At 45.4% G+C, this 21,235-nt stretch overlaps 1 protein-coding gene across 3 annotated transcripts in view; it reads right to left on the bottom strand.

The window, feature by feature from the left end:
- Positions 1-21,235, bottom strand: part of AFG2B (AFG2 AAA ATPase homolog B) — a 201,594-nt gene that overhangs the window by 104,638 nt on the left and 75,721 nt on the right. For all 3 annotated transcript variants that reach the window (XM_069222523.1, XM_069222522.1, XM_069222524.1), the window contains exons 5-7: positions 18,791-18,946; positions 15,231-15,440; positions 1,640-1,864 (exon numbers count right to left, since the gene is read on the bottom strand). In XM_069222523.1, the coding sequence (XP_069078624.1) occupies positions 1,640-1,864; positions 15,231-15,440; positions 18,791-18,946 (591 nt within the window). The remainder of the gene's footprint in view (positions 1-1,639; positions 1,865-15,230; positions 15,441-18,790; positions 18,947-21,235) is intronic.

The following is a 21,235-nucleotide window of genomic DNA, read 5'->3' as shown; positions in this document are numbered from 1 at the left end:
GACAAGTTGTACTTTTGATAAGCCAGATGTCTAAAAATGGACAGACGTGTATGTTTTGTGTGTGCAGATGAGCAGCTACTCCTGTGAGACATTTGGTAAGGACTCTGGGGGCGATAGGATCCAGAAGGGAAGCAGTTTAAATTAGAAATGCTGCCTGTTTATTACAAACCTGAGGCATTAGCAATGTGCCGGGTGAAAAATAATGTGGAAATAGGCGTCCTTGAGGGAGAGTGCGGCCATAGAAGCTGTTTTGTTGCAACAACAGTATAACACCTTGAAGGGTGACCATGTGAAAATGTTCTGAGAGAATGTATCGGTTTAGAGGTTTGAGATCCAAGTTTGTCTTTTTTAAGAAATAAGGAAGTAGAGTGAATACACTTCTGTGCTGTGCTGAATTAACAGTACTTGCTCTATGCCCCCTTTGGTGAGAAGTGTCTGAATTTCTTCCTTTAGTAACTGTAGATGTAGTGGTGACGGTTTGCGAGGGGGAATGTTTGGAGGTGTATAAGGTCCAGGCAATAACCATGTTGGGTAATATCCAAAACCCACTGGTCGGAGTTGATGTTCCGCCAGGTGGTAAGAAACCCTATCTTCGTCCCCCGTCAGGTGGTCAGGGGGGATGGTTGGTGAGTCAAGGTTTTGTGACCATGTCGGAGGTTTAATGAAACTGCCCTTGCCTCTGCCTAAGGAATTGTTGCTATTGTAGGAGCCTTCATAGCATAGCTAAGAAATGCGGGCTGCTGGGGGATATAGTCCCACCTCAGCAGCAAGTTCTTTCTCAAGTGTGCATCCTTTTTTGGCATCAGGAATCAAATATGTGCTGCTAGTAGGGTAGTCTCTTAGGTTTCTGTACTACTGTGTACGTCCCATGTACTCTACCATCTTTTAAGGTTCCCAGTTTTGTTTTTTTGTCATTTTACGTCCACATTGAGCCAGCCCCCTTTCCGGTTATGTTGTGGGCATTGTGAGGCTATAAAGAGAACCATTTTGTCAAAGTTGTGTGAACACTGACGGCTATGCTTCTCTGCCGCTGCAGAATTCTGAAGGCTCACCTGAAACGCCAGCAGGTGGATGGATGCCGGGAGGGTTGAAGAAGCCTGCACTGAAGATATTTCTAGGGTTCCCTGTCACAACAAGTTGCTCAGGGATAGGAAATAACAAAGGTGTCACTATCTGCCTCCCCTTGCCTGATTTCCTTCTAAGAAGAACTTGCATCTTTTGAAAGAGCAGCCACTTAGAGGCATCTTGGTTCAATGCACCCATGATAAAGCACTAATCGTAACTCTCAAAACACTGAACCATTGTTACAAATGAATACAAAGTTACATGAACCTGCACTATTCATTTCTCAGCAAAAGTCAATCAAAACACAGTGAAAGTTATGTTAGTCACAATTCTGTTATGTCTTTGTCCACTGAAGTGAATTAATCTCCATCTAGCCAGGCTTAAACAAGTATTGTAGTGTGACTCCAGAAATGGTGATATTTGATGAGGTGCCAACGGAGGAGGGAGAGTCTTGTTTCCATGGTTTTTTATTCTATTCTACAGGTTAAGAATTATTTGTTAAACTTCAAATCATAGCACCACATTCACATTCCGTTGCAGTGATCAATACATTTTAATTTCTCTCTGAACATACCTTCTCATCACCTTCGTTTTTCTGGTGTTCCTCCATAAGCAATTGTGTATCCCCTCGTCTCTCTGTTACCTTCACCCCAACACCATCCAACTCATTGAGCAGAACAGAAAGAACCCTCTCCTGCACACCATGGCCAGTGTGGCCAACAGAACGCGAACCTAGAATGGAATCAATCTCGTCGAGGAATACAATGGCTGGCGCACTTGCTCTCGCTTGCCGAAAGACCTGATAATTCAAGATGGAAACATTATTTGTCATTGATAGCTCACTCAGTAGTTTAAACAATCTTTCATGATATAGGTTGGGATTTTTCAAGTATTCCAGACAGGTTAACAATTAAATAACAATAATTGTGGGGCATTGGAAGCCCATAAAAATGCAGGCGTCAGTTAATTCAAATAGTACACAAAAACCAGATTTGACTGTGACAATGGAGCAAGGACCATGATACACACATCCAGGAGAAGGAAAATAAGAAATCTTTAAAGAACGACCAGGCTGTTTCATGTACATTTGCTTCTGTGAAGCATATGAACTGGCCATGAACACTCGAAAGATAGAGGCCTGGATATATTAACAGGCCCTGTTGCAGTGCTGCACTACATTTGCATACCATACTGTTGCAAAAACGCCAAAGCTTTCCCTTCCAACCAATGCACAAAGGGCACAAAGCACACAGGTAATGCACGATAAGGCACACACAGCCCACCTAACTATAAGGCATCAGCCACAATGTGCTTCATTGTGATTAACAGTGAAAACAAAGACAGATGCCTGTAGTAGACAAAAGACAGCCACTTCAGCATTTGCAATGTACTGCAACATCTGTCACTCAGAGGATAAGATGATATCCACTTGCATATTGTGCAAAGGACATTACAGTAGGTGGACAGAGCATGAAGAAGTCGATGGAATGGTTGTGTGCTCTTCTAGATGCAGAAGTGCTGTAGTCTGCACATGACCAGTGAAAGCCCCCCAAATGCACAGGTTGGCATCTGCGCTTCCCAGCCGAGGACCATTCAAGGCTGTGCAACTGAAAGAACACTCAGAAAGTATTTGAGTTACAATGGAGGGATGCTCCACTATAAGTCCCTTCGGCAAATACTCACAACGTGTGCATTACAATTGTGGATCACAGTGGACATTTATAGATCGTGTATTGTAACTCTGCAGTTGCAGGGCTGTTTGTTTGAATGCAAGATTACCTTACAGACTTGGCCCGTGTAGTTCACTGGTGAAGTAGCCGCATCAGTAGGGCAGTGCTGCATCTAGTTCTATTGTTGCCGAATCTGGCCCCTGGCCCCTATTGTCATGCAGCAATGAAACACGAACTCGGGTTATACCCAATAGTGCAGATCTGAAGTTGAAGCTTGCCTAATAGCCTCACCAATAATACTTCCTGTGTTAAAGCAAACGTTATACATGGCTTTGGTGAATGTTCGTACTGTGCAGTGCTTGTAATATTTAACATCAAATACCTGTTACGTAATTACAAGAGATTCCTGTTTGAAAACACTCTAAGAATAAGCTTAAGAATACGAGTAAATGCGAGTTTTTTGTTTGTTTTTAAGATCGGGAATCGCACTTGGGCCATTAGTATGAACTCGTTAGCAGGAAAAGAGACGTAAATTCATTCAGTTTTGTAATGTGAACTGGAAATGGACAGAAACATATATGTATTCATTATTTGGGAAGTGTCACATATCCTACAAAAATCATACTAGAATAAAGGTTTAGGGGTCTTATACCCCAGATTTTAGTCTGAAAAATGCACACCCTGGTGACTGCTCTGTTATTTCTAATGTACTTAATAAATGAGCTGCTCAGTTGTCTAGAAAACTAAACTGTTCAGATGCAAACATTACATGAAGTTAGTTATCTCGTAGGTCTGGGACTGCACAAACTGTTCGTGTACCTTTTTAAAGATTAATAGGCTCTCTTCCGTCAATCACTGAGAAATATTACTGGGGCTCACGTGCCTCTCTCATCATAGCGTTTTTAATAGGGCTAGTTAGAACAGTTCTGCAAATACAGAAACTAGGATTGCTGACTTCAAAGGTACTCTTAGCGACTAATCCTATCTCTTATGGTTGGATTATTCAACAATGTTGGATTCCAAGCAGTGATTTGGTGGTCAGACACAGCAGCCCGCAGCTAGAACTTAATGTGCTAGTCTGTCCTACAGGAAGTAGCTTATTTTGAAGCAAAATCATTGGACTTTTCATCGTGATTTTCAGCTTGGCTTTGACGAACTAATTTTCTGAGCAGTCGCGGAGCTCCTTGAGAAGGCTTTGAGGACCCTCAGGGGTCCCCACACCACAGGTTGGGAACCACCGCCTTACGTGACCCCGATTATTACAGAGCAACATTATAGTCTATTAAATGAAACACAACGGGTTTTTGTACAACTAGTAGTCTGAACCCAAATAGTTGAACAGGCTTTCATAAACGATAATGAAAATAAGGAGTTTAGGTAAGATAAAATGTTTGTCTAAGATTACACAATTTAAGTGGGAAAGTCAACATTTATACAGGCTTTCTGGATTCACTTTGTACAAATCAGCCAGGAAATGGGTATCAATTGTCTTTTCTTACTTTAAGGATTTATTCTTACCTCTTTGTGCATTTACTCTGCAGTTTCTATATAACAGAAACTCAAGACAAAGGTATTGGAGCACTCCACATGAACGTTAGTTACATTACACAAGGTCAAATTCATTGTTTATGCGCAGGGGAGATTAAGTGATGTGCCTAGAAACAGGATGATGAGCCAATGCTGAGTCTTGAATATGGTCGGCAGCTGTGGTGTAACCCACATCCTCGGTAGAGGGAGGCAGGCAGGCAGACGCCACATGAAAGCTTGGCTCCATAGGGGCTTGAGGTTCCAACAAGCTCGAGCTCTCAGTAGCTTGGCCACCTCTACCGGATTCTGCTGTAATCGGAGTCAGGTACAGCTATTCAGGCTCGGATCTCATTGCCTCCTGTCAAGGCAGTGCTCCATGTTTGAGGACGTTGGCCAAGAGCACCGGAAAGCAGGATTCTATTAATCAAGATCTATCAAATATTTAATGACTTCCATTGGATGACCCCACCCTTCACCACTCTTATTTGGCTAAAACTGTGGTTAAGCCCTGGTGCAGTAAACAAATGTGAAAGTGGAATATATATCTGGATATTGTGAGACATGCTGAAACAAAAAACTTGCAATACTCCTTTTCCAGCTTCAGGAGTCTAGAAGACTGGGTCATATTGCCCTTGGAGATCTTCATTTTCAGTTACAAAAAAAAATCGAATTCATGGCCATTGTCACCTATTTAGCCACGTGAGTTGCTTCTTGTTCTAATGAAAGCTTGATAGGTCTTCTGAGCTAATCTCTGTTTGGAACAATCTTGGTGCTACACACCAACAGGAACCTTTTCCTATGGCATTTCAAAACGTTAGTGTGGAACCTGGGTAGTATGATGTAATATGATTCCTCAAGCCGGGCCGAACCCTTTTGGTGGTGTTCTGTATTTTGCCAATAAACTCTGCTATCCTACATCCGGTTGGCTGGTGTCCAGCATATCTTTACCATTTCTCTACACCCAAGAGTTTGGGGCTTGGATGATTTATGCGTTTACATTAGTGACATGCTTCTAGTAGGTAGAATGCTTGAGAAAAAACGTGATTTAAGCATATGCACAGTTGTGATGGAGTTGCGAACATCTAGCTGCATCTTATCATGTTTCTCTAATGAACATCATTTTTAGGATACAGGTCATTTAAGAGTAAAAAAGGCACGCCTTGTTGACTTGAACAATTTCCTATACTTAGTGATAGTTTTCCAATAGGAACTCTTGCATTCTCTGTTTCTGTAGCCTTTTAATATTATGTCTAAGGCATTTTTACAGGACTGTTGGTGGCTATTTTGGGGTCATTAAATAGAGACTACGTTTCAGTTTATCAGGGAATCAGTTATTACATTGAAACTGATGAAACAAAAAGTGAAACAACAGAGAAAAAGGAGTGTAGTCTCAGAAGAAACATGAATGGCATATAGTTAAGGATTCATTCAAAAAGACAGGAGGGTGAAAAAGGTACGGAGTGAACATCTTCACAGAAGCTTCTAACTAAACCTCAACTACAAGAAAAGGCACGTATGAAATACTAGTGAAATCTGAAAGGGTTCAAGTAGCAAACATACATTCTGAAGTTAATTTATTAAACAAAACCAAACTCTATAGTTGCTGTATTCTATGCATCAGTCCTTAAAAACAATGACATTAGCAGGTAGGGAAATCTGCCTTTACAGAATATGGAATTTGATAACAAGCCAACATCTTTTAGAAGATAAATTAGATTCCAGGCAAAGGTATACAGTACCACAGAACTGTATATTGTAGGGAAAATGCTGTCAATATGAACACCCTAAGTGTGACAGTCTGCATCTAAGGCTAGTGGGCTCTCAAATGCCCAAAAGATAAGACCACGACTTGCTTACTTGGTGTTGAAAATGTCCCTCTCTGCAGGGTCACGCCAAACGTTTTGCCTTTTTCTCTCCACTTTTTGCTGATCTGTTTTTGTTGGCCTTAGGACTCTGGGCACTTTACCACTGTTAACCAGTGCTAAAGTACATGTGCTCACTTCCATAAAACATGGTAACGTTGGTGTATCCACAGTTGGTGTATTTAATTTACTTATACGTCCCTAGTAACCTGTGCTATATGTGCCCAGGGCCTGTAAATTAAATGCTATTAGTGGGCCTACAGTACTGATTGTGGCACCTACTTAAGTAGCCCTTTAAACGTGTATTGGATCTGCCACTGCAGAGCATGTATGTGCATTTTAAACCCCTTGTCACGCCTAAAACTCCCCCCTTTTTTTTTTTTTTTTTATAAAGAACTTTTATTGATTTTTGCAAAAGAAAGAAAACCATGATACAAACATCAAAACACGATGCCAACGGGCACCCAACATTGGTCGAACCTGTGATCCCAGACAGCACTAATATTAGAGATGACATATTGTTCAGGTGCCTATTGCGGTCTCCCATTTCCCCCATATCCTATTGTATTTATCCGGACATCCTCTAGCCTCATATACAAGTTTTTCACTCTGTGCGCACCAATCCACTCCCCGTCTCCATTTAGCCAGTGATGGGGCACTCTTGGCCTTCCAGTTTGCCACTATATCCCTCTTAGCCACTAAGCACGCCACCCCGAGGAAGATTCGATCCGGTCTCCTTAGTTCGGTGTCACCCATGCTCCCAAGAAGGAGGGGCAAAGGCTCTCTTTCTATATTCTCCTGCAACACCTCAGAAACCTCCCCCAAGACAGCTCCCCAATAGGCTACCATGGCCGGGCAGGTCCATACCATGTGAAAGAAGTCGGCTGTGGGATTTCTGCAGCGGGGACACTCCGCAGTGGGGCGGAGGCCCGCTCTGTGTAGTTTGTCGGGTGTGAGGTATGCTGTGTGCAAAAAATACGTTTGTATCAGTCTAAGACGGGTAGCAATCGCCAGGGCACGCGGGGCCATTAGCGCCTCACTCCATTCCACCTCTTCCATGGGGCCAACCCACCCCTCCCATCTCTGGCGAAGCACCCCCAGGGAACCCGAGGTGCCGGAGACCAGGGTGCGATATATCTGGGAAACACCCCCCTTGCCCAAGCTCCCCATCAGTGCTTTGGCCTCCATGGGGCTGCACTCGGGTATGGTGTCTCCCACTCGGATATGTACTGATAAGGCATGTCGGAGCTGGAGGTATCTGTGGTACTGTGTCTTATTTAATGAAAAGTTTTTCTGGAGATCTTCGAAGGATTGTATGTGTGACCCATTCCAGACATCGCCTAGTGTGGAGATGCCAATGTTATCCCAATTCTGAAACCCCTCCAGGCCCGCCACCTCCACCAATTGCCTCCCCTGCCACAATGGGGTCTGTTGGGTAAGACGGCCCCACCACCCTGTCGATTTTTGAGCCGTCCGCCATCCCTGCAGAACCACCTTGGTCACGTCCGGGATGTCTCGAGAGATCGAACCTCCATAAAGGGTGTCCCAAATCCGTGGGTATCCCATCGTTTGGAGCTCCAGTCGGTATGCCGGATCTGTCCACCCACCCCCCATCCAGTCATTAATTACAAGTATTTGTGACGCGAGGTGGTAGAAATGGATATTAGACATGCCCAAACCTCCATCATACACATCTCTCTGGCAGGTTTTGAGTGCTAACCGTGAGCGGGCTCCGCTCCATATAAATTGGCGTGCCAATGAGTCCATTTCCCCAAACCATTTCCTAGGAATGGGATGGGGAAAATTTTGCAGGAGATAGAGGAGCCTAGGGAGGATCATCATCTTGTAGAGCGCTATTCTACCAAGCAGGTTAAGAGGGAGTGTCCTCCAGTGTAGGAGATCGCTTCTAATTTTCCTGGTTAACGGTGTAACATTAAGTTCCCATGTCAACTCAGGGAGAAGTGAAATAAATATTCCCAGGTATTTAAAGCTGTTTCTTCGCACTGGAATATTCCGCTGCCAGTCCACACAGTCTCCGGAGCGGTGTAGGGGGACCAACAGGGACTTGGCGGGATTCAGGATCAACCCCGAGGCTTCTGCGAAAAGGCTCAGGATCTCTAGCACGCGGGGGCCACTTTTAGCCGGGTTGGAGAGATATAGGAGGACATCATCTGCGTATAGCGCCACACGGTCCTCTGCGCAAGCGGGCCAGGACCAGCCTTCGATCAGGGGATCTCCTCGCAGCAGTATCGCAAGAGGCTCTATCATTAATGCGAAGAGCAATGGGGATAGCGGGCAACCCTGCCGGGTTCCGCGGCCAATAGGGAACAGGTCAGAGACCACTCCATTCACCCGGACTCGAGCTGTCGGTTTGGAATACAGGAGTCTCACTAGGCCTCGGAATTTGGGGCCGAGTCCATTTTTCTGCAGGACCAATTCAAGGTAGGACCAATCCACTGTATCAAAGGCTTTTTCAAAGTCCAGTAAGAGTAATGCCAAGGGTGTGTGTGACAGAGTCCTGCGATGTGCCAGAGCCACATGCAGCCGCCTAATGCAGTGCCTGGTGCTACGAGTGGGCATAAAGCCACATTGATCAGGGTGCACTAGTGTGGGCATTATCTCTTTCAATCTAGAGGCCAGGGTCAAGGAAAGCACTTTGATCTCAATATTCAGAAGTGAGATGGGTCGGTATGCCGAACAATGCCGCGATGGGGGTTGGGTTTTTGGTGTCACAACTATCGTAGCTTGGTCAATCTCGGTGGGGAATCGGCCTAGTTTCTCGGCTTCTCCATACATATTGAGTAAGTGGGGACCCAGTATATCACTGCATTTGTTATATAACTCTGCCGGGAGTCCGTCAGGGCCTGGAGTTTTGCCCGATGCCAAGCCGGAAATTGCACTGGTTATCTCTGCGAGGCTAATAGTTTCGTCCAGTCTATCTCTTGCCTCCAGGGAGATCCTGGGGAGAGTGACGTCATTCAAAAGAGGGGTCTCTTTCTCAATGGCAGGGCGGGGGTGCATTGCATAGAGGCGGGCATAGTACGAGGCAAAGCTCTGTGCAATTTCAGCAGGTGTCCTGGAGAGGGAGCCCGAGGGTTCCAAAATCTCAGGTATAACCCTGCCGGCCAGAGGGCGAGTCGCCAGCCAGTGCAGGAGCTTCCCATTTTTATCCCCCCAGCCATATATACGGGCTACCGAAGCTCTCCACATGCACCTAGCCGAGTCTAGCTTTATGTGTTTAATTTCTTCTCTGACCATAGTCAGCTGCCTCAGGGCAGTGGCAGACGAAGAGGTCGTTTGTTGGCGTTCCAGTCTCAGGGCCCTAGCCTCCAGGTCAGAGATCTGGGAGTTCCTGTCTCGCTCGCGGGAGCGGAGAAGGTGCTTGGCATGCCCTCTAAGGGTAGCCTTACAGGCGGCCCATAATGTTCCCGGGGACCGGACCGACCCCAGGTTCAGATCAAAATATTGGGTTAGTTGATTTCTGATCTCCTGGGTGTAGTCTTTGTCTTGAAGGTACCATGCGTTTAGGCGCCATACCGGGCGTCTGGAGGGATCTGCTCCACCTAGGCGGACCCGCACCGGTGCGTGGTCTGAAACTCCCCGGGGAAGTATCTCTGTCCCTGTGACGCTTGAGAGGTCCAGAGCGGACATGAATACCAGATCTATTCTGGATTGCGTCTGGTGGGCGGCCGACGTGTGGGTGTACCGACGATCCCTAGGGTGCCAGGTTCTCCATACCTCGCAAAGGCCAAGGCTCTCGGTCCAACCAGTCAGAGCCGAAGCCCTGGCTAATCTACTGGCCGTGATCTCGCCGGATACATCCAAATCGGGATCAAGAACCGCGTTGAAGTCCCCTCCCAACAGGGTGGTCCCCTGGGGCAGTCCCACAACCACTCGGCGGAGCGAGTGCAAGAAGGCATCAAGTCTCGTCGGGGGGGGCATATGCAGATATAAAGTTTATCGGTGTTCCATGAAGAGTCCCCGTGGCCACAACAAATCTGCCCTGTGGGTCGACCTGCGTGGCTGTGATCACCACAGGCAGAGAGCGATGAAGTAAAATGGCTACCCCTCTAGAGCCCCTGGAGAAGCCCGCGTGGTATACTCTGTCATATCCTCCCCGCATGAGCATGGGGCACCTAGTCCCAAGGAGGTGAGTTTCCTGCAAGAGGACCACTGAGGGGGAGTACCTGCGGAGAGTGTTAAATACTGCTGACCTCTTGATCTTGTCCAACAGGCCATTTACGTTCCAGGAAAGGACCTGGGTTAGTGAGTGCCAGGCATGAGTTGCGTAGGTGTTACATAGGGCTGAGTGTCAGGCTGTGGACCCAGGGGCGACCATTCCAAACATAACAAAGAAATAATAAGAGACCTAACCAACTTATTCCTATTCCTATCTAAACTAACTTCAAAAACCCCACCCCCCCAACCACCCCCCTCCCCATACTCCCACCCCGGAAGCATCTGTCGCCCAAATACCCAACCAAAACCAGACAGCCAGCAGGACTGTCCTTGGGGTGGAGTGGTGGACCCCTCCATATAGTCGGATCAATTACAATTAGAGAAAGCCTGCCAAGTCTCGGGTGTCATATATTAGGGAGGCTTGGCGCCTTCTATAGTGACCCTTATAAGGTCTGCATAGGTAAGTCTGACATCCCAAGTCTTTTGGACTCCCATCAGTGGGTGTCAAATGCGTCATATTAACCAAGGGCCGGGGACTGGCTCAAGTTGTTGTCATCTATTGATTGGTTTGGGGTCTGAGGCCCCGAGGGTTCCGCGGGTTCCCCCTCTGTTTGTGAGCCAAAGTCTCGGATTTCCTCATTATTTTCCAAGGTGTTTGTGTCTTTCGGTCTCCCTCTCCGGGATCTGGTGCGCCTCCGGCTCCTCCGGGGACCTCCCGGGGCGAGGGGACCAACCCGAGGGGCCCTCTCCGAGTGTCCAGAGGGCCCCCCTTGGGCTCCGACACCCTCCTCCATCAGCCAGTCCCAAGCCTCTTCAGGTGTTTCAAAAAAGTGCGCTCGCCCGGCCAGGAGGACCTTGAGCCGCGCGGGGAAGAGGAGCATGTATGAAAGTTGCATCGCTCTAAGTTTCTGCTTAACGTGTTCGTACGACCGGCGGCGGGTCTGGACCTCACGGGTATAGTCTGGAAAAATTAGGATTTTATGGTTCTCCCATTGAAGATCTTCCAACCTCCTAGCCTCTTTAAGGATATTGTCTCTATCTTTGAAGTTGAAGAAGCGCGCAATCATTGGACGTTTTGGGCCACCTGGAGGGGGGCGAGGAGCCAATGCCCTGTGTGCTCTTTCGATCGCGAACCAGGGCGAAAGGGACTGCTCTGGCATCCAGGTTTTAATCCACTTCTCTAGGAACTCAGATGCACCACCATCTTCTATGCCCTCTGGGAGTCCGATGAAACGCAGGTTATTGCGTCTTGACCGGTTTTCTGCATCTTCCGCACGGCGGTGAAGCTCGCCGGTTCGGGTCTGCAGCTGGGCCACTTTACTTCTGAGGTCGGCTAGGTCGTTTTCAGTCTGGGAGACTCTAGTTTCAACCTCAGTGATCCGGTTCACTGCGTTTCTGAGGTCCTGTCGGACAAGACCCACGTCTTCTCGCACTTCCCCGATCTTAGTCTCTACCGCAGACTGTGATGATTGAATGGCTTGAAGGATGGCACTCACTCTGTCTGGTGCGGGGCCTCCGCTGGCTGTGTCTCCCTCTCCTCGCTGGCCCGCCGGCGTCGTGAACTGGTCAATCTTTTGCTGGGAGGGTGGGGGTTGTTTGTTCGCCTTGTCTCTCCCCATCACAATATCGGAAACAGGAGTCAGGTAGCTCACTTCTTGCGGTCTTTCAAGTCCAGCCTAGGTCCCCTGCGCGTTTGTAGTTACCACAGTTATAAAGAGGGCGTGGGGAGAGGTGTTCAGGCCCAAGTTGTGGTCTTCTCCACCTTTGGCATCCGGTGGCTCCACGATGGGTCCGGCTCCATCCCGACCCAGCCGCTAACCGCCATTAGGTATTAAATGATAAGGGGGGGGTAGGGCATCCTCTTCCCTAACTCCTCTCCCCTCCCCCACCCTGTTGTCACTTCGTGCCGTTACCTTCAGTAGGGCCTCGGCCGGCCCCAGGGCTGATCACGCTGCACCCGCGGCGCCATGAATTCACTCAAGGCCAATGCCCTTCGTTGGGCCGGATCACGGTGTGTTTCTCGGCGCGGCAGCGGTCCGCGGTGGGCCCGTTCAGAACGGGAACCCGGAGAGGGTGGCCCCAAGTCTTTCCGTTCAATTTTGGTTATTCGGACGTGTCAGTATCCTCAGAGAGGCCTCGTCCCGTCCCGGTGTCTCCGCCACATTCCGCGGACCCTCAGCACACCTCTGTCATCACTCACGACACCAGGAAGTCCCTCTCCGCAAACGCCCCTCCGCCGCTCCAGCCCCGGCCCGCAGGGTCTCCCCTGGGTGCAGCGCAGCCTCTCAGCTCTCCTCGGCCGATGTCCTCGAGCCGGCGCACGGCCGCAGCGCCACCCACACAGCGCTCTCTCCCCCTAGATGCAGCAGCACTGCTCCTGCATGCCGCGGGGACCACGTTTGGAGCGCAGCCTCAGCTCCCTCCAGGGTTCTTTCCTCGCCCCGCCACACCTCCGTTCCAGCTCGACCGCATCGGGAGGGATCGTCGGTTCGGCCCGACTCAGCCGCGGAAATCAGCCCCGGCCGCCATTTTGTTTCCAGGGACGGATCGGACGGATCGGGCGCGGCTCGGGAGCGGGGCCGCTCTCATGAAGTTACTCGCCGCCGGAGATTCCCAGGGGTCCAGGGGTCGCCAGGATCGTCAAGACGACGTCCTCAACTCGGTCAGGCCACTCTAACTACGGGCGGATGACGGAGGGGTCCAGAGCACTCTCAGAGTGCGACCGCCATCTTGACGCCCGAAGCCACGCCCCCCAAAACTCCCCTTTTATTACACATAAGACACCCCTAACGTAAATCCTAGGTATGCCATAGGGCAGGGTGCAGTGTAAGTGAATGGCATGGACATATATTTTTAAATTTTACATGTCCTGGTAGGGAAGAGCTCCCAAATTCGTTTTTCACTACTGTCTGGCATACCACTCTCATAGGATAGCAATTGGGGATTCCTTAATACATTTATTAGGTGTAATCCCAGATTGAGAAGGATAGGAAAGTCATGTTTGGTAGCTATGGACTTGTAATAATAAATTATCTTTAAGGGTAAAGCTGGATTTATGGTTACAAACTTAAAAATGCCACTTTTAGAAAGTTGGCATTTTTCTGCTCCGAGTCATGTGTGCCAGCTGCCTGTCTCCAATACACTCTGGGGTGGGTGACAGCTGGGCCTGTGCATTCCCTCTATTCAGCCACACACAATGGGAGATTAGGTATTACTTGATGGGCCTTAATGGGCTCTTGACTGGCTTGATTGGGGGGGGAGCGGAGCTTAGTACTGCCTCACTTACACCTGAATAGGCTTGTCCTGTCCACACACAACAGGGCTTAACAACCCTGCACTGTCAGTCCAGCCAGATTGTAGCCAGGACAGGGAGTCAGGGCATCTGTACACTACAAAGGCATGCATTTAGAAGCTTCCCCTACCTTTCAAAACCAGGGCACCAAAGTATAAATACTGATCGTCAGACGCCACCACTTCAGTACATTTCTGGACCTGTGGATACCAGGAAGAAAGACTGCTGTGCTGCTGAAAGGACTGCCACTCTGCTGGACTGGTACTTTGCTAGACTCCAGATTTGCTGTGCTGGCCTGTGCCTGCTGCCCTCTTGCCTGGGAGTGAGAAGGACTGGATTTGCTTCTCTACAACCCAGAAGCTAGAGTGACTCCAAGGGCCAGTTGACTGGACTTCTGTTTTCTGAAGTCTCAGGGACACAAAAGATTTCCAACCGACCTGCTCCTGCACCTGGACTCTGCCATCTGTGAGTCTGCCCTGCTAAGTGGTACCACCCTATTCCTGGACCCATGGAAGTGGGCCTAAGGTCCTCTGCCCTCTGTGGCCTTCACCAGAACCGCCACAAAGCATCAAAAAGCAACACTGCACCGACCGTGCACCAAGGTTTAAGGTATTGTGTTCAGTGGGCCCAGTGGGTCCCTATATCTTGCCTGCACTCTATCGCAGTCAGCCTGAAATCTGGACTTTGTCCCAGTTGGCGATGCCAGATAACACAGCTGGCACCTTGAACTTCTATGCACTTTCACCTAAACTGTTAAAATTGCACATTTCAGGATCTATTTATTAGAGTTTTGTCCTTTTGGTCTTGTTTTATTTATAAAACGATTCTCTATTTTTCTGAACCAGTTTGGTGTTTTCATTGTGTTACTGTATTAAGCGTTGCACAAATACCTTACACATTGCCTCGTAAGTGAAGCCTGACTGCTGTGTCAAGCTACAAGAGGGTGAGCACTGATTAATTTAGGGTGTGTATCTGACTTACCCTGACTAGGGTTGTGGTCCCTACTTGTACAGTGCGCATACCTCTGCCAACTAGAGACCCAATTTCTAACAACTAAGGCCAAAGGAAGTAAATAAGAAGAATTGTGGCTCTGACACCAGGGGCTGCTCTTTATGAAAGTACTACATAGAGCGTTGCCTTTCTTTTTCCCTCCTAGGGAAAGCTTTTATTTGCTTTAAATAAAAGTAAATTTCAAACTTACAGCTCAATTCTGAGTTGGAAATCCTGACTGATAACATTATCAACATCCCTCACCCCTTCTGAAGAAGCAATATGAGGTATACCACTAATTTGCCTCTCCTCCAGAAGCCAAATGCTACACCTTCCTCTGTCCATGAACTCTGGCTAATATAGATGGGCTACTGAGGTAGGGCTAATGCCACAGTTAGAAAGAACTTACCAAACTGCCTTGCAGTGATACTCCTACTGCATACTTTGAAATGTTGTGCTTGGAAGCAATAGGTAGGAATGAAGTACATTCATGCAAAGGTCACAGAATCTGATCAATTATACAAGTACCTCAATTGAAAATCATGCAAACACTGTGTACTTGATTGTGAATGGCTGGCTACACGAGACAAGCACACAAAACCTATTTGTAAAGCAGTGATGCAATACTTAAAGCAACAAACAAACCTGGGCTACAATTTTCTCAGAATCCCCCACATACGGTGAAAACAGGTCAGCACCACTTATGGACAGGAAAGAGCAATGACAACTTGTAGCCGCAGCCTTCACTAATGTTGTTTTGGCACACCCAGGAGGTCCATAAAGAAGAATACCCTTCGGAAGGGTCAGGCCCATCCTCACAAAGGCTTCTGGGAACTTCATAGGCCATTCAATGCTCTGCGAACACACAAAGGAACAAGACACAGTCACACTGCCTCACTGTGTACATTTACGTTGGTACTTTAATCAATGATGGTATAATATGTGCAGTAAATTAACAGTGGCATTGATGCAAGACCAAACGTTTTTCAACTGCACCTGTTCTACGTTTTGATGTAAGACATAAAAATATACACATCATATATATCACATTGCTACTCCAGTGTTGTTTTGTGCACATTGAATAGATTCCTTGTGTTCTGGAAGAAGAAAAGGCCACTGCAGTTTACAGTTCAATGAGATGTGATGTCCAGGTGACGCTGAATATTCTAAAATGTTTATGGACCATTCATTCTCTAGACCTTTATTTATCAACCTTATTTCACCACAAAATAAAAGCTTTCACTTAAAGCAAAGTTAAATATTGTACGCTTCTACATTTGTTTTCTATCAAGGCCCAGAAGGTAAATTCCCTTAACAAGCATTGGCTAAACTAACAGGTCTGGCCCTGGCCACCTGCATTTTGTCTGTGGCAATTCCTATTTTGTTTTCTCATGGTTTATGCAAAACCTTACTGTTGGGGAAGCCACTAGACCCTCAATCTAAAATAAAAAATATTAACATCATAGTTGATCTTTGGCAGTGTTTAATTCTTTTACTGATTTTTACAATAGCTGGCTCATACATATCTGACCAATATGTACTATCACATTTATCCACAGACACATAAGTGGCGTGGCTACATCAACCCCCTTTTCTAACAAGTCAGTATTTAGGGCAGTTCACCTGACAAACACTCCGGGCTTTAAACATCCAACATAAGTTGTAATGACAGGTAACTGCGAGAAAAGGGTGCTGTCACCATGAACACAGGATAGTGGTGAAAACGTAACACAAGCCTTTCCACATACCAACAAAATACATTGCTGCAAGGTGCCCCATTGAGATATATATGTAATACAATTAACTATTCCTGGATTAAAACACAATGACACTTTACTGCCTGGGGTTTCAACTTATAGTTACAATGTTAACATCAAAATGTAAAGCCCAAGAATACAGTGTTGTTGTTAAAAGGGCAGGACTGACTTAAAATGAGACATTTGCCACGGGGACATGTGACAGCTATGAATGTCAGCACAGCCCTAATGTAGTCAAGCCAACAGTGCGGAAAACCGGAGGCAAACATGCTTAAAGTATCAAGTTACAGGTGCCTAATAATAAAGGGCTACAAAGTAATCTGGTGTAATTCAAAACTATAAACCTATGTGGTTGACCTCTCCTACAATGTCATAATTCAGTAAGGAGTAGTTCAATGACCTTAAGTGCCCAGGAATGTCTTTATTAAAACGTCTGAATATAGCACTCTTACTTTTTAATCCATTAATTGTCCTGTACACCAGACCGAATCCTGACAGAGTGACTGTGAGAGGTAATGAGATGTGTGAGAGGGTAATAAGATGTTTCCTATGCCTGAATCAGTCTAACAAAATCTACTACATACACTGCCAATGGGACGTTACTACATACACTGCAATACTTCTCCTTTAAATTAAATATGTGCTTTATAAAACTCACTCCAAAAAAACAACATGTTTTGTAAACTGTGGAAAAACACAGTCTGGGTCGATTTAGGGGGTTAGGCAGCTGAATAAACACCGATAAGCACTTATTTAAAAAGGTTTGGAAAACAGTGAGAAAACCACACAGAAATGAACAACAAATAAACAATGAGAAAAGGACAGCCTTTGTATAATGTGGTGAGAGGAAGAAAAATGTGAAAGCCAATACAGCAGACCAATGAATGAAGCGGGATGACTGAAAGTCCCCTCTATATATTTTATAGGAATATTTGTAGGGACAAACAAAAGGTCTTGGTGAATGCAGAGCTAAAAAATAGTCTACAACAGTGTCTCCTCAAACAACAGACACGTTTATTAATTGTAATGTTACAGTGTTAGAGCATCCCTCCTTATACCTGTGCTCCAAACATATAATTTGGGACTTGCAGACCTTTTATACTTCAGAACATTGACAACATTAAATAAAATATTGAATTTGGTAGATCCTGCCATTTGTGCTCAATCAATTTTGCTGTTTTGTTCGAATGACTAGAGGCAGAAAAGCAAACACCTCAAGTACAGAAAGTCAACTAACTGCCTGTTCACAATGTCCCCAGATTATACAATTCGTTTTTACTAGTATAATAAGGAGAAACAATTTCCTTAGAGATGAGGAATTCTTTGTTCCTTTACAAGAGAAACTATTGAAACAGAAGTACCAAACTGGTGGTGATACCTGTTGTGGATGAAATTTACAAACTGGTGGATGAAGGGCGTGTTTCAACTCTGGTCCCATTATACCTCTCAGCAGCATTAGACACCATCGACTATGCCATCTTAATTTCCAGACCCAGGTCAAATGGCATTCTTGCTATGGCCTTGAAATTGTTGATCTCTTATTTAGCAGATCATCATTAGGTGGAGGCTGGAGCCTTTTACAAGTTCAAACCCAACACTCTCATATGTAATGTCCCTCAGGGTTTTATAATATCCCCCTTATATTTAATATCTATGTGTCCTCTCGCCAACTTTCATACAAATGAGGGCAAAACTGTAAATGTATCCAATTGACATTCAATTGATCTTCATAAGGGATTCTCCTTCTAGCTCGGCTCTCTCCCATAGCATGTATCTTGGTGGTTGTCACAAAATTGCTTGCATTTGAATCCTTCCAAGATAACACTGACGACTGTCCCCAACAGTGCATTCAATATGAACTCCCTGCACTGGTCCACTTTAATGGGCCTGCTCTGTTGTATGGAATATTGACATTAATCTCCGTGCCAATATTTCTTTTGGTCATCATGTCACTGAAATATGAAGTACCTCCTATTTTCAGCTACAAACTATTCAAAATATTATTACAGTCTTGAACTATAGATGTCCTTACCTTGTTGTGAATGTAAGTATTCAATCTCACCTAGATATCATAACTCCACTCTTACTGCTCCTGGAAAATCCACCAACAAACTCCAACTAATCCAAAACGCAGCTGCTCATCTGATCTGTAGGGTGCCTAGAACCTACCACTTTTCTCCCTTCATGAAACACCAACATTGGCTACTGATGGTTACAGTCCATAGAAACATGTTTTAAATGGATCGCAACATTCTACCAGCTCTGCTTGGGCACCTCCCCCAAAACAAGTAATTTACATAAGGTGAATGCTATTTCACGTGCATTTCGTCTATATGATTGCCAACCCAGTTCTACATTTATTCATTTAAACTAGCTAAGGCAAGACACAGGACAATAGAACATCATGTCAAAGGACAACAGAGTATTTATTAAAAAGAATTGTATTACCTGCTGTAACTGCAGTTTCACATTTTCGAGGCCCCCAATTTGCTCCCACAAAACACATTTGCAGTCTGTCAACCCAACAGAGCTCCGAAACGAGGATGGTTGGATCTTTTTAAAAGATTCATAGAAATGTGCCATGCAGATATTTTTTACAGAGCCCTGGAATATAAAACCAACATGATGCTTTCATGAAACAAAACATCTTTAAGACAGTGTAATGGTGATAATTGCGGGTGATGTTTCTAAGAGAATTCTGAAAAATAGTGAAAGATGGAATTATTGAATTAATCTTGACCACTGACCAATGTACCATCCTGCAGGAACTGACAAGTGTTTCCCTTCAAAGGGGAGTAACCTCTTAGGTTTAAGTTTGGTCAAAACTGATGTGCACATGGTTTGATCTTGTCTGTAATGGCATAGGGCAAATAACAACAAAACAATTGAACGAATTGAAAATAATGGTTGTTTAGATTAACTTAAGCACATTTTCTACCTTTATTACTGTGACAATTATAAACCTGACAGTAAGTGGATGCCCCTGTGTAGGTTTCCAAGCATGTATGTTCCTGTAACAGATGGAGATTACAGATTAGGCGAATACTACTGTTGCGGAATTCAAACCACTCTAATTACAAATAAATAAATTAGCCATTGAAGACTTCTTGTTTGAAAAGGGTTTATGTGGTATACAATGAAGATTTTAGGACAAAGAATGCATGGGGTGTGAGGGGCAAAAAGAGATGAGTGTGTTTAAGAAGATAGACGGAGATAACCTTAAAAAAAAAAAAGGGGGGTTTTGAATATTTTACATGACAAAGTAAACTTGACTTCCCCTTATCGAAGACTGTAGAAGTAACGTAAGGATTCCATGACATCAGAGATTTCATCCTGTGAACTCATGATTGAATAGGTCATTGTATGTTTCAGTGACAACACAGCCTACCTAATATTCCTTGAGTAATGCCATCATGCCCTCGCTGCTGACGTGCTGGCTCCCAGTTCAAACCTCATCAAGGGAAAATTTCCTGTCCACCCTTTTGCTATACAAAATCATGTTATGTTTTTTAAGTAGTTGTTGTCCCTTGTATATGTACAATGTGGGAAGCCCCCATACCTTAATTTAAAATGTATTTTCACCTCTTAACATTGCTACCCACTGACAGTGAGCACCAAAGTAAATTTTCACAAGCAGCGAGTATTAGATTTGTACATTGGTCCTTGGCTGTCCAGTATACAACATTTTAATGCAGATTGGTTGTTTTCCTTAATATTAGTTCTACCTATATCTAATTTGACATGCTGCTATAAGCACAACAGACCAGGCCTTTCTTTTCCAACTAGTTAGGTGGGAGATAGTGAAAATGGGAAGGGGCATCCTGTATGTGGCTTTTGTGGACCTGCAGGCAGCATTCAATATGGTCTCTCGGGACAAATTATGCAAGCCCTTATAGATCTAGGTGTTCCATCTGATATACTATTCATTTTCAGATGCCAACATCCAGAAAATTATGCTCCGGTCTGCAGTGGTCCCGATGGCAAACTCACAGGGAAAATAGAAATCAATAGAGAGCCTTGCCAGAGATATGTTTTAGCATCAACTCTATGTCTTCTGTTTATTAACGGCCATCTTAGCTCTTGTTTAAGTGCATAAATAATTCACCCACACAGGCAGGCCAAAAGATCCCAGTGCTACTCTATGCCAACAACACTTTATTGATATCTAAAACACAGAAAGTTCTTTAGATATTGATTGAGAAGATTGGTCTATTTTGTAGAAAAAATGTCTTACAGATAAATGCTCAGAAGACTAAACTAATGGTATTTAACCCCAAGAGATATTACAGGTGCAGAATAACTTTGGGACCCAACACCTTGGAAAGAGTCAGCGATTTTGACTACATGGGTATTGGGTTGCCAGACTCTGACAAATGGGGTGAAGAAGTTGAAAAGTGCAACCTTCTGCAAAAACATAGGGCGTGCGCTATAGCTAATTATTTAAGGGTATTATGAGCTACCCAGCCTTCCCTAAATTGCAGGTCTACAGAGCACAGGCTGTTAGCGCCACAAACTATTTAGCAGTACTCTGGGGTCACAGTGATGTTGAAGATCTTGCAGCCTTAGAGAATCACTTTATAAGATCACTACGGAGGCTGCCACAGAGCACTCCTCTGCAACACCTGTTCTTAGATTTAGGTTTGCAACCAATAAGCGAGCGTGCTAGTTCGAAACCCATTCTATTTTGGGTTAGAGTCTGGTCGACCGAAGAATGAACCCACTTTAGAGTAGGCCTGTGTGATGTTATCAGCAGATTGCAAGCGCTAAAAATCCCATGGATAAGGAACATTAAAGAGTCTTTAGCCAACCATTGGTCCAGGAGAATTTTGGTCTAACTCAGCTTGTATTCCAGCCAACGTGTCTCTTACAGTGAAGAAGAGCTTTTTGTGTCAA

This window comes from Pleurodeles waltl, chromosome 3_1 (genome assembly GCF_031143425.1).
Source record: "Pleurodeles waltl isolate 20211129_DDA chromosome 3_1, aPleWal1.hap1.20221129, whole genome shotgun sequence".
In the NCBI taxonomy this organism is placed as follows: Eukaryota; Metazoa; Chordata; class Amphibia; order Caudata; family Salamandridae; genus Pleurodeles; species Pleurodeles waltl.
The sequence above is the reverse complement of the archived record's forward strand: the minus strand, read 5'-3'. Positions and strand labels throughout refer to the sequence as shown.